This window comes from Saimiri boliviensis, chromosome X (genome assembly GCF_048565385.1).
Source record: "Saimiri boliviensis isolate mSaiBol1 chromosome X, mSaiBol1.pri, whole genome shotgun sequence".
Classification (NCBI taxonomy): Eukaryota; Metazoa; Chordata; class Mammalia; order Primates; family Cebidae; genus Saimiri; species Saimiri boliviensis.
The window spans coordinates 70,939,518-70,954,413 of NC_133470.1; the positions used below are offsets into that span (position 1 = coordinate 70,939,518).

Consider the following 14,896-nt stretch of genomic DNA (forward strand, 5'->3'; position numbering starts at 1 on the left):
AGCGGGGGTCGGGGAGTTGGGGAGAGATATCATGGGGAGAAATGTCAGATATAGGTGAAGGGAAGGAAGGCAGCAAATCACACTGCCATGTGTGTACCTATGCAACAATCTTGCATTTTATTCACATGAACCCCCAAACCTAAAACACAATAAAAAATATACAAAAAATAAAAAATAATAAAAAAATTTATATTTTTCTATTTCCCTTTCAGCACATATATCTTTTACAAATATACACACATAAACATATCTGTGTGCACACAAGCACATTCAAAGCATTAAAATAGGCTGATATGAAATAATTAAATATTTAATAAACCAACCAGGTAGATTCAATCAATGAATACTTAATCAGTTCAAATTTTAAAAAGTTGAGTGTGAATACACCCAAAATTTAAGAATAAATTTCAAAAGCCCCTGTGCACTTTAAAATATGACTACTGTGTCCTTCCCCTTTAAATTTCTTTTATTTACAGTCCCTTTATGATGTCATCATTCAACATCACTCACCAGTTTCAAGTTACTATGCTCCAGTCCAGGCAACATATAGGCAGGGGAAATGTCTCTTCCAAGGTTGTAAGTCCTCTTTTTAATACTTTTCAGTATTTTAACTAACCAATGTGCTCAATATGGTTACAAATGTATATGTTTCACTGTAAAGAATGTTTCTTTCACAGTCATTTTACTTATAAATTAAAATTTGTATTTTAAACAGAGATATGAAATTTTCATTAATATCTTAGATGTTTTGCTTTGAAATTTCACTAGTACAATCTTTTTTTTTTTTTTTTTTTTTTTTAACAAAATACCTGTGAATCTTGACTATTTTACCTCTCTGGTTCTCAGTTTCTTACAACTACATCTTGTTTTAGGAATCATGGAAAGAATAAACTTATGTGAAGTCACTTTAAAATGTTAAGCATGTTACAATGTAGTGAGACTTTGCATGCTAGTTTGGTAAACTTAATTGCGTGTATAAGCAAAATTAGACCACTCTATTTTTCTGATAAAAAGATTATTATTTCCAATAAAGTATAGTATGTTTATTTTTAAAGGCCTCATTAAGTAGAAGATAAAGTATTCATATGGGATTAAACTGTTATTCTGACGCCTTTAGTTGCTGTAGTGTTTTTATTTTAAAAGTCAATCTCCTTTTAAAGAATATTGCTGAATGTAATTTAAAAATTAAGATAATGTAACCTATGCTAACTTACATCTACCAGATAATATTCAATGTATATTAAGTTTAACTATATGATATTGCCAATAATAAAAATTTTGACCTACAAAAATTGAAATTTCTTATGATACAACCTAATACAAAATGCTTGTAAAGTCTATAAGAAAAATACAATTAATGTGGAATAAAAATATGGGATATATAATGAGGCAATTTATAGGAAAAATATTAATTTTCAGTAAACATTAAAAAGTGAAAACCTCAATAATAAAAAGAAAATTCAGAAAATATTTGACTCAGAAATTCAAATTTTGGAGAATTATTCACAAAAAGGAATTACAGACATTTTCCCTCTTTAAATGATACATGTTTGTAATGTTCATATTTTTCTATTAGTTTGTATTACTTTTAGAAAATGAAAATTAAAGAAAGTTTGAAAGAAAGAGAGTGATTTGATCTAGAAATTAAAATTGGGCTCCCCAAATTGAGCTTCTCAAGTCACTAGGGCTTTTACAGACATTTCTAGTTTGATGCTGCCTACATCTGATCATCCCTCTTAGGTCACAATGACCTCAGGTTTATGTCACCATTAGGCATTATGTCTTTGAAACTCCCTGTCACCAGCAACATCCTCTATGTCCTCCTCTGCCTCCTATCTGAATGACAACTCTGTCCTCTTGCTGTATCTGAAACCCAACTCTCTTTCAAATTCACTGCTTTTCCTACAGCCTTCAAGAAGGGATGATGTTTTTCTTCCTACACCCTCTCCTACCACTGAACCTAAAAATGCAGTAGATGTCTGCTTTCTTCCTCAATGCTATTTCCAGGTCATTCTCCTTTCTTCCAAAAACAGCCAACTTTGAATCTCATTTCATCAGCTTATATCACCTGTGACCTTTCTTGTCTTATTCATCACCTGACTCCTAGTACTCTACTTCATTTCATGATGATTTTCCATCTGGCTATCACTTTCTGCAAAAGTACCTTTGTCTTAATTTCCAGTAATTTTACGATTAGATGATCAATCTTATATCTAAAAATTTAATTATTTGGCTTTCTCTTCTTCATTTATTTTGTCTTACATCCTACTTTACTGGTTTGCACTTGAACATATACCTCCAGAATCTCAACTTCAAACATTTCGCTCTCCAACTGATACCTCAGGTACCTCTAAAAACCTCATTTCAACAATTCTTCTACCTCTAAGACTAATGGCCGATTCTACTACCTTTTCCCTGTCACTGGCTAAGGACCTTCTTGTGGCTTTTCTTGTTGCCCATCATAAATCCTTGCCTATCTTAGATTTTTACAGGTTAACGGTGAATTAGCACAAATATTTTCTTGCATACATCCTCAGCTCCCTTTACCTTACTCTCCTTCTTGACATTTCTGCTGAATACAAAACTTAATTTTTAATAAATTTAAACCTCTAATTATGCAACACACCTTTGCAAGATAAATATGCATGAGAAAAAAATGTGTACCCATAATAATTATCTTCAATTTAAATATAAAATGACAAACTTCAAGTGGGCCATTAATGCTACCTGGCAATTACATTTCTCCACAAGAAAATATACGAGTCTGCATTCATCTTTACTCCAATACTCCGCCATCCATCCTGATAGAGCAGATGCTTTCTTCTTGCTATGATCTAACTCCTTTAGCTAGGCATACTATCTTCCTAAGGCTCCTGTAAGAACTACCAGAAACTGAGTGGTTTAAACTATCATATATTGTCTCACAGTTCTGGAGAGTACAAGTCCAAAATCAAGGTGTCAGCAGAATTGACTTATTCTGGAGGTTCTAAGGGAGACTCTGTTCCATGCCTCTCTTTCCTAGTTTCTGGCAGTTTTTGGCAGTACCTGGTATTTTGTGGCTTGTAGATACATTACACCAACCTCTGCCTCCATTATTACATGACATCTACTTTTTGTCTATGTCTATTTCTCCCTTCGTTCTTATAAGAAAATGATTTTTTTTCTTATGAGAACACTTGTCACTAGCTTAGGGCACAACGTAATTCATTATGATCTCATTTTTGTTTGATTACAACTGCAAAGATTTAATTCCAAATAAAATAATATTCACAAGTACCAGATGTCAGAACTTGAATATAAATTTGGGGGATATAATTTAACTCATAACACAGGATGGGATTTTATTTACTATTTATACATATAGCCTTTTTTGTTAACTCATTTTCTTCTGTATCATCATTTTTTTCTTTACTCTTTGTAGATTTTGTCCCATCAGTGTTCAAAGAAAGTAGTAACTCATACCACTTAAAAAATCCCTTTTCCACTTAAAAAGTCCCTTTTCCTTCACAGCCTCTTCCAGTTGGCACCTCATTTTCTGTAAGCTTTATATAGTAAAGCTCTTGGAAAGAATTATTTATATTAGTTACTGCCACTTCCTATTCTCCAATTAACAGTCTCTTTCTAAACTAGGTATTAATTGAAAAATTGAATGCATATGTATAGTATATGTATAATTTAAAAAATACAAAAGAAGAGTTGGCAAAATTCACTTCCATACTAGATTCACAGAACATTACCGGAGATAATCACCATTACTAGGTTTCTTTTCTCTCCCAAACTTATTTCAAATTTTGTTCTTACCATTCCATGGAAACAAAGTTCTCCAAAGGCTTTCACATTTACAACTCCACTAACAGCACTTGATACCATTGAGCCCCTTCATGAAATATTCTTCTCTTGGCCATTGTGTCACTTTGCTTTCTTGATTTCCCTTCTATCCTATTACCCTATTTATTCTCAGCCTCTGTAGCTGATTTCTCATCATCTCTTCAATGTTTAAATGTTGAATAGCTCAAAAACTTAGTCCTTGGACCTTTTTTTTTTTTTCCTATTTACAAACATTTCGTATATAATATCATCCAGGCCAATGATTTTATATGCCATCTAAATGTTAACGAATTCTAAATTTATATCTCTGTTCCAGAGCACATCTCTAATTTTCAGGTTTATATGTACTACTTTTTTGACAATTCCACTTAGCTGTCTAATAAATATCTCAAACTCAATATGTGCAAAACAAAATCCTTGTTTTATACCCCTTCTATACCTGCTCATCCATAAATATTCTGCATCTCAGGAATTGGGACTACTAGTCAAGCAGTTGTTTAAGCAAACATACACATGCAAATGTGTGTGTGTGCATGCTCACACACACACACACACACACACAATCAACATGCCTTTGGTGTCATCGATTGCACTCTTTCTCTAGCAGTGAACATCCAGTACAAATTCTATAGGGCTTACTTTTTTTATTGTATTTTAGGTTTTGGGGTACATGTGAAGAACATGCAAGATTGTGTTGCATAGGTACACATATGGCAGTGTGGTTTGCTGCCTTCCGTCCCCTCACCTGTATCTGTCATTTCTCCCCATGCTATCTCTTTTAAAATTATCTATAATTTAGTCTCAACATCAGTTCTGCCACCAAATCTAAACCATTTTGATCTCTTATTTAGATTATTACAATAACGTCTGTGCTTGTTATCTTGATTAGTTTCTTATTGCCTCTGTAACAAATTACCATATACTTTGTGGTGAAAATGATAAAAATTTAATTTCTTACATTTCTGGAAGACATAAGCACAAAATGAATCATTGAGAGCTAAAATCAAGTTATTGGAAGGGCTGATTCTTTCTCAAGGCATCAGAAGAGATTGTATTCCTTGCCTCTTTTAGCTTCTTGTGGCTGCTAGCATTTCTTGGCTTTTTGACTGTATCACTCTAATCTCTGCAATGTTGTCATATTGCATTTCTTCTGTAGTCATCTTATTTTACCTATTTTTTATATGCACACTGTAATAACACTTAGGACCCAACTGTATAATCCAAGATTATCTCCCCAACTCAAGATCCTTGATGTAATCACACCTGCAAATTGTGTTTTGCCAGTAAGGTAAGATTCACAACTTCCAGGGATTAGAGAACTGTTATCTTTAGGGTATATTATTCAGCCTACCACAGTCTGTCTTAAATCCCGAATATTCATGTCTATCCCACATGCAAACACAGTCACTCTAAACTAACATCTACAAAACTATAAACTCATTTCGGTATTAGCTCAAGTCTAACATCTTATCCAAATATCATCAGCTCTAAAGTCCCAGTTGCTATAGTGTAAATCATCTAAATCAGGTATAGTGAGATTCTATATGTGTTCCATCCTGGGATGAAATTACCCTATATCTGTAGCACTGTAAAATTACAAAACACATTTTCTGCTTCAAAAACACAATGACTGAACATGGATAGAATAACAAATATTCATAGACATTGTGACTTCATAAAATGGGAAATAAAAGAAAAAAAATGGAATCAGCCTCAAGCAATTTCTAAGTCAAACTAAGCAAACTCTGTTACATACCAATGGAGTCTGTGAATAATCTACTGTGGCTTGAGATTCCACTACCTTGACCCATGGCTCCACCCCATAGGCCTTCAGCTCTGTCCTCAGAGTTAGCCATCTTTTTTCTTAAAGGATAGCATATGTTTGCAACTGAGTCATTCTGCCAATCTGATTTCTGCCTGTAGAGATTTGTCAGTTTAATTATTTCATACTTCTCTCTATCCATTTCATCCCAAACTTTCATTCTGTTGCTATAACATTCTCAGAAATGGGTGGTTCTCTTGTGTGTATTATGAGAATTCCAGCCATTTAAAAAAAGATTCCTCCACAGATGTTTATACAGAAAATATCTTTATACATTTAGTGTATTTTCCTGGCTTTCGCTGAGGTGGTTGAGCACATTCATAAGTCACATGCTTTATCTTCCAGCACTAGCAAAATGTTGTCCAGCCCCCCTGAGCATTCTCTCTCTGGAGAACACTTCCTTGACAATGAACCTTAATTTAACATCTTTTAAAATCTACATAAAGTGAGAATTTCCCAAATAATTAAGTTCTGGTGATTGTTTCCATGGCAATTCTTCTATTAATTATATTTATTTTTCTTCTCATTTTACTATAGGCACAAGGAGAAACTGCATCACACATTCAATGCTTTACTTGAGAATTTCCTCAACTGCATATCCAAGTTCATCACTTAAGTTCTGTTCTTCACATAACTGTAGAAAACAGTTGAGCTGCATCCATATTATCTTGGAGTTTTATTCAATGTAATCTAGGCTTTTTCTATCACATTTCTCAAAATTATTGTAACCTCTTTCCAATGCCCAGTTCCAAAACCACTTCTACATCTTTATATATATGTTACAGCAACAGCCTCCTGGTACCAACAATTGTATTAATTTTCTATTGTTGTTGTGGAAAATTGTCACAAACATAGCTTAAACAACATAGTTTTACAGTTCTGGAGGTCAGAAATATAAAATCGAATTCACTGGGCTAAAATCAAAGGGTTAACAAAGGTGATTTCTTCTAAAGTCCGAGGGGAAAATCTATTTCCTTGTCTTTTTTAGCTTTCAGTGGCTACTCATAATTTTTGGCTTGTCCCCCTTCTTCCTCCTTCAAATTGCATCACTCCAGTCTCTGCTTTCATAATCACTTTGCTTCTCCTCCTCTGATCCTCTTTTCTCCCTCTTATAACAATTTTGGTAATTACATTTTTTGCCCTCTTGAACAATGCAGAATAACCTCTCAGTCTCAAGATTATCAATTTAACCACTAATGCAAAGTCCCTTTTGCCATATAACATGCCCAGGTTCTAGAAATTAAAGTATGAATATTTTTAATTTTTCAGCCTTCAACAGTACTTAATATTTAAGAGTTGAATAAATAATTTGGTGAAAACTACAGCATAATTTATTGCCTATTTTGAGGGTTAATTCAATTATCAGGAAATAGAATTTAAAGAAAAGTGATGAATTAAACATAAATGGAGCAAAAAAAATAGGACAAGAAGAAACCTATGTTTATAAATAGTAGATTTGAAGTAGGGAGTGCATAAACTGAAAAGGAATAAAATATTTTAAGAGCAGGACTTCACTCCAGATCAAATCAAGCAAATATAATTATTAAACTCTGTTAAACAAGATAGCATATTTGAAAGTTTACTTTGAAAACTGAAACAATAAAGCATAATGAACATATTGCCCATTATTCATATTGTTGTCGTAACCATACTATTTCTCTAAAGAATCTTTGTCATGATGTTCAGAGATGTATATTTTCTTATTTATTTTTATTTTCATTATCAGAGAAGGGAAAACTTGTATAGTTTGTAATAACTAGATAATGGAAGCTTAATATGTCATGCTATTTCATTATGGTTATAGATTTTATGCCCAGTTTAATAAATAGTTGTCTACTTTATATCATTCAGATATTGTTCTCTGTTATCTCGTGAAAGTTTTATTATTGTATTGTTCAGCTTTAGGTCTTCAGTCTATTTGAGTGTGATTCTGGTACTTATTGTGAAATGGTGGTCAAATATCACATTTTTTTCCCTTGTAGATACTTACTTGATTAAAATCATTTATTGAAAACACCATTTTTCCCCAGTGCATGAAACCTTTGGTATAATTTGTATGACTGTATCTATATAGGTCTCTTTATTTTGCTTTTCATTTCACTCTATCAGTTGTCATTGTGTCTATATTCCATTATCTTAATTACTGTCACTCTAAACTAACTTGGTATATTAATATGTGGCATTATATATCTTTCACATTATTTTACTTCCAAATTGTCTTGCATATTCTTGAATCCTTTATTTCCATATAAAAGGTAGAATTACTAGACAATAATCAGAAAAATATTTATAAATTTACTGGGACTGCATTGAATTAATACATCAAGTTGGAAATAATTGCTGTAGTTTCTATTACTGAGCCTTTCAAATTCTAACATGGTATATACATCTATTTGTGTATCTTTTAAAATTTATCTTAATATTAGTTTCTACTATTCAGTATAAAGCTATTGTACATATACATTTTTATATTTATTTCTAGGTACTTGTTATTTTTATTTGATTGTATAAAGGGTATTATTAAAAGATTTTCTGATTATTTCACTGGTATACAGACAGGTAATTACATCTTTTTGTTATCTTTTAAAGCTCAAGGGTACATGCGCACATTTCGTACATAGGTAAACTTGTGTCATGAGGGTTCACTGTACAGATTAATCACTCGGGTATTAAGCCTGGTACCCATTAGTCATTTTTTATGATTCTCTCCATCCTCCTACCCTTCACTCTCCACCCTCTGATAGACCCCAGTATGTGTTGTTCCACTCTATGTATCCATGTGTTTGTATCATTCAGCTTCCATTTATAAGTGAGAACACGCAGTGTTTGGTTTTCTGTACCTGCATTAGTATGCTGAGGAGAATAGCCATCCATAGCCCTGAAAAGGACATGATCTCATTCCTTTTTGTGGCTGCATAGTATTCCATAATGGATATGTACCACATTTTCTTTATTCAGTCTACCATTAATGAGCATTTGGGTTTATTCCATCTCTTTGCTATTGTGAGTAGTGTTGCAATGAACATAAGCATGCACTTATCTTTATAATAGAATGATTTGTATTCCTTTGGGCATATACTCAGTAATGTGATTGTTGGGTCAAATTGTATTTCTTCCTCCAGGTCTTTGATGAATTGCCACATTTTTTTTTCACAATGGTTGAACTAATTTATACTCCCATCAACAGTCTATAAGCATTTTTTTCTCTGCAACTTTGCCAGCATCTTTTATTTTCTGAATGTTTAGTAAGAGTCAAAAGCTCAACATCACTGATCAATAGAGAAATGCAAATGAAAACCACAATGAGATACAATCTCACACCAGTCAGAATGGCTATTATTACATTTTATCTTTTGTCTTTAATAATCTTACAAAATTAACTTATTAATTTTAATAGTGCCTCTGTAGATATTTTTTAATTTTCTCTGTAAACAGTCATATTCCCCTTAAATAATGACAGTTTTATTTGTTCTTTTCTTCTTTTTATGATTCTAACTTATTTTTACTTGCGTTATCTTCTTATTGCACTGATATTTCCATTACTGTGTTAAATTAAAATTATACTAGTGAACATCCTTTTCTTGTTTCTGAGGTCAGGAAAAACTTTCCAGCTTTTTGCTATAGAGTAATACATTTGTTGCAGGTTTTCTTTAGATTCCCTTTTTTAGAGTAAGGTAGTTCTTGTCTATTCTGTGTTTGCTAAAAATTTATCATAAATAAGTGATAGATATTATCAAATATTTTTTCTACATGTTGAGATAATCATATAGTTTTTTTTTCTTTACTGTCTCAATGTAGTCAATTTCATATGTTAAAACAACCTGAAATAAGCTCCACTAGGTCGTAATATAATATCCTTTCTATTTATTAAATTTTCCAAAAATATTTAAAGATTTTGGCATCATCTGGACACAGTGGCTCACGCTAGTAATCCCAATGCCTTGGGAGGCCAAGATTGGAGGGTTGTCTGAGGCCAATAATTTGAGACCAGGCTAGACAACATAGTCAGACTCTATCTTTACAAAAAATAAAAAAAATAAAATAAAAATCAGCCAGGTATTGAAATGTACACCTGTACTCCTAGCTACTTGAGAGAGTAAGGCAAGAGGATCACTTGAGCCTGGGAGTTAAAGGAGTTGCAGTGAGCCATCATCATGCCACTGCATTCCAGCTTGGGTTACAGAAAGACACCCTGTCTCAAAAAAAAAAAAAAAAAAAAAAAAAAAAAAAAGAAAGAAAGAAAGAAAAGAAAAGAAAAAAGAATTTTGGCATGAAGGTTTATGAAAGATGTAGGCCTATAATTCTACTTTGAATATAAAAGACCTTGCCAGGTGTTGGTAGTTAGGTTATGCTCACTTCATAAAAAAATTATATATGTTTCTTCCTTTTCTACTGTTTGAATGAATTTGTAAACGATTTTTTTAGGAATATGGAAGAAATGATCAATGAAGACATTTGTACCTGGAGTTCACTGTGCAGGTAAGTTTTTAATTATTAAGTCAACATCTTTAGTGTATTCTATTTCCTTCCACTTAACTTTTCATGTGTTTTTCCCCAAGGAATTTGTCTATTTTATCTAAATTTTCAAATTAATTGGCATAAAGCTATATTGTCTTCTCTTTAATTTTTGCTGTTATGTTTGTTATTTTGTATTCTTACTAACTTTTTGCTTTAATTTGTTGCTCTATTTTTAACTCCTTTAGTGGATACATAGGTCATAGATTTTCAGCCCCTCTTCTTTTCTGATATATAAACTGAAGGTTATAACATTTTCTCTGAATAGGAATTAGAGTAGCACAAGTTTGTAAATATCAGTTTTCTTTATTATATTCAAAATATTTTTTAATTTTTATTGTGATTTATAGTGGCTTCCCCTTATCTGTGGGGAATATGCTCCAAGGTTCCCTATGGAAGCCTGGATCTGAAGATAGCAGTGAACACTATATATATATATATATATATATATATATATATATATATATATATGCTATAGTACATATGTGTGTATACATATAGTAGTGAACACTATATATATGTAACAGCCATATATACACATATACTTACCTATGATAACGTTTAATTTGTAACAGACACAGAAAGAGATTAACAGCAATAACTAATAATAAAACAGAACAATTATAATATACTGCAATAAAAGTTATGTGAATGTGGCCCCTCTCTCTTTCTCTTTTGAACTGTCTCTATCTCCCTGACCTTCTAAAATATATTATTGTACTGTACTCACCTATTTTCTAATCATGGTTCATTGCGGCTAACTGAAACTGTGGAAGATAAAACTGTGGATAATGGGAGACTACTGTAGTTTTTACATATGCTGAGAAATCTACTAATAGCCTTATGAGGTTCCCTTGTATATGCCAAGTTTCTTTTCTCCCTGTCCTGTCATTTTTTTTTTTTTTTTGTCTTTGACTTTCGTGAACTTGCTTATAATGTGTCCTAATAAAGTTTGTTTTATATTTAATCTCTTCTAGGTTGTTTGGGCTTCATAGATTTGAATATTCATTTTCTTTTTCAGATTTGGGAAGTTTTCTATTATTTTTTATGTAAGCTTTTGAGTCTTTTCTCTTTCTCTACTCCTTCTGGGGAACCCATTATATATATACACACACACACGTGTGTGTGTTTGTGTGTGTTTAGGTTTGTTTAATCATGTTCCTCTGATTCCTGTAGTCTTTCTTATCTCTTTTTCAGTTGTTAGTAATTTTTTAAAAAAACTTTCTTTATTATAAGTTCACTGATTCTTTTTCTGCTTGGCTGAGTCTGCTGTTGAAGCTCTCTTTCTATGAAATTATTCAATTTAATCATTATGTTCTTTAGCACCAGAATGTCTGTTTGGTTCTTTTTTAATAGTTTCTATCTTTTTGTCAAACTTTCCATTTTCTTTGTGTGTTATTTTCATGGCTTTGTTTATATGAGTATCTGTATTTTCTTGTAGCACAGTGAGCTACTTCGAGGTGATTATTTTGAAATCGTTGTCAGGAAGTTTTAAAATATCCATTTCCCTTGGGTGGGTTACTGGTCTTTTATGTTGTTCCTTTGGTGGTACTATGTTTTTCTGATTGTTGATAATATTTGTGGCCATGCATTGATGTATGCACATTTGAAGAAGTATGCACTTACTTCAGTCTTTACAGATTTGCTTCAGAAGGGAACACCCTTCACCAGTAATCTTATCCAGAGATTGTGGGAAAGAAATCTGACTTGGTTTACAGGTGGGCCTAGTGTTGAGTTAGTCAGACTGTACTTGTTTCTAGGTAAGCAGGTGGGTAGGCCTGGTGCCTGACAACAAAGAGTGGGGCCTGGAACATGAATCATGAAAGCTAGCCTGAAGCCTGGGTCCACAGTGATCAACTTGGCAATTAAGAGATCCTGGAGACTGAGGCCACAGAAATTGGCCAGGTGGTGTGTTTGTTCTGGTGCTTGGGCTCACGTGGATGGGCCTGGAGACTGAGTCCATGGGGCTAGCCTACACCAGGGTGGGCCTGGAGCTTGAGAATATGGGGTTAGGCCTGGGTCCTGGGCCTGTGGATGGCAGAAACGCACTTTCACGATTCATGTTCCAGGGCCCACTCTTTGTTGCCAGGCACCAGGCCTACCCACCTGCTTACCTAGAAATGAGTACAGTCTGACTATCCCAACACTAGGCCCACCTGTAAACCAAGTCAGATTTCTTTCCCACAATCTCTGGATAAGATTACTGGTGAAGGGTGTTCCCTTCTGAAGCAAATCCGTAAAGACTGAAATAAGTGCATACTTCTTCAAATGTGCATACATCAATGCATGGCCACAAAATATTATCAACAATCAGAAAAACATAGCACCACAAAAAGGATCTACTGGAGTGTGCCTGGACTCTGAGTCTGCTGGAACAGACCTGGAGTCATTGGGAATGTCTTAACACCTTGGACTAGCCTGGTGCTAGAGAATACTTGGATCCTGGGATAGGAGGCTCAGTCTGGAGCCTAGGTCTGTGGGATGAACCTGGGGGAAAGGTCTTTAAGGGCTTGATTGGAGCCTGTGGCCAAAAGGGTCAGTTTGGAATCTTGGGCCTAAAAACTCTACTGGTATTGGGTAAATGTAGAGCTTGTGTTTTTAAGAGCAAGACTGAAGGCTGTATCTGTAAGGGCTAGCCTGTTGCCTAAAGTAATGCAGGCCAGTGTGGATCTGAGGTCTGCAAGTACCAACCAGTTGCTGAGATGAAGCCGGAGGTTTGGTAGACACGTTGGTCTACAGCTTCAAGGGCTGTCCTGGTGCTCAATTTTACTGGAAGCTATATGTTCGGGGGCTAGACTGGGGCCTTTATCTGTGAGGGCTGATCTGGAGCCTCAGTCCATGGGACTAGACTGGAACCTTGTTCCACAGGAGCAGCTCTGGTGCCTGAGTCCATGAAGACTGGCCTAGTACTGGAATCTTCTGGATTGTTTCTGGACCCTGAGTCTGCTGGAGTGTGGGTTATCAGAAACTAGTTAGAAGCCTGGGGCCACAAAGGTCAGTCTGGCACTGAGCAGGTCTTAAGCTTGTGTGCTGGGGCCAACCTGGAGGTTGGGTCCATGAGTGCCCACCAGGGGCCTGAAAGCATGGAGGCTGGTATAGAGCTTGGGTCTGCAAGTGCCAGCCTGTATTTTAGTACTGTGGGGGCCAATCTTAGGGTTCGGGTAGTCCTGAAATTTTGGTCTATGTGGGCAATCTTCTATGGGCAGTCTGATGCCTAAGGCTGTGGGGGCTGCCTGAACTTGCGGTCTTCAAGTGCCAGCCTAGCGACTAGAGCTGTGGGAGTCAGCCGGGTAGTAGGCTAGGACTGGAGCTTTGAGCAGGGCTGTAATCTGAGTCTATGGAACAAGCCAGAGCTCTGGGGGCTAGTCTGGCACTGAGATAGGCATGGATGCTCAATTCATGGGTGCTGGGCTAGAGGCTGCAGGTATTAGCCTTGTCTACAGTGGGGGCAAGCCTGGAGACAGAGTCTGCCAGGCCTACCTGGAGCCTAGGGCCATGGGGTTCTACAAGGTGCTCTGTTTTACTGCAGCAGGCCTGCAATCATATGCCATGTAATCTCAATACTTTGATACTTGTTGTAACTTGCTTTATTGCCCAGTGTATGGCCACTTTTGTGAATTTGAAAAAATAATGTATGATGCAGTTGTTTGGTGTAGTGTCTTTATAGTACGTCAAATTTTGTTATTCAAATTTTCTATATCTCCACTGAGATATATATATATATATATATATATATATATATATATATATATGTTTTGGGGTACATGTGCAGAACATGCAAGTTAGTTACACAAGTATACACGTGTGATGGTGGTTTGCTGCATCCATCACCCTATCATCTACATTAGGTATTTCTCGTAATTCTATCCCTCTTCTATCCACCCACCCCCTGCTATCCCTGCCCTAGTCCCACACCCCAAAACAGGCCCCAGTGTGTAATGTTTCCCTCTCCATGTCCATATGTTCTCATTGATCAGCACCCACTTATTAGTGAGAACATGTGGTGTTTCGTTTTCTGTTCTTGTGTCAGTTTGCTTTATCCATGTGCCTGCAAAGGACATGAACTTATCCTGTTTTATGGCTGCATAGTATTCCATGGCACATATTTGCCACATTTTCTTTATCCAGCCTAGCATTGATGAGCATTTGAGTTGGTTCCAAGTCTTTGCTATTATGAACAGTGCCACAATAAAAATACATGTCTATGTGTCTTTATAATAAAATGATTTATAATTGTTTGGGTATATACCCAGTAATAGGATTGCTGGGTCAAGTGATATTTCTACTTCTAGATCCTTGAGGAATTGCCATACTGTCTTCCACAATGGTTGAACTAATTTACACTCCCACCAACAGTGTGAAAGCAGTCCTGTTTCTCCATATCTTCTCCAGTATCTGTTGTCTCCTGATTTTTTAATGATTGCCATTTTAACTGGTGTGAGATGATATCTCAATATGGTTTTGATGTGCATTTCTCCAATGACAATGGTGATGAGCATTTTTTCATGTTTGTTGGCTGTATTTTTTTCTTTTTTTAATTAGTTACTAATATAGGTATGCTAAAGCTTCAACTGTAATTGTGAGTTTATATAGTACTACTTTTAGTTTTATAATGTTTAATTACATTTTCCCCAATATTATCTTATCATTTATACATTCTTTTGTTATTAATTTGTGGTTATTCCAGGGATTATATTTATCTTTGACCTTTTATAGTTTAGTACAAATTTA

The 14,896-nt window shown here is 34.8% G+C and overlaps 1 protein-coding gene across 2 annotated transcripts in view; it reads left to right on the forward strand.

Moving 5' to 3' along the window:
• Window positions 1-522: 522 nt before the first annotated feature.
• CYLC1 (cylicin 1) overlaps window positions 523-14,896 on the forward strand; it is a 41,410-nt gene continuing 27,036 nt past the window's right edge. Inside the window, exon 1 of one of the 2 annotated variants that reach the window (XM_003936822.4) lies at window positions 523-576. In XM_003936822.4, the coding sequence (XP_003936871.1) occupies window positions 560-576 (17 nt within the window). In that variant the 5' untranslated portion in view covers window positions 523-559. The remainder of the gene's footprint in view (window positions 577-14,896) is intronic. The other variant, XM_010347339.3, reaches the window with a different exon arrangement.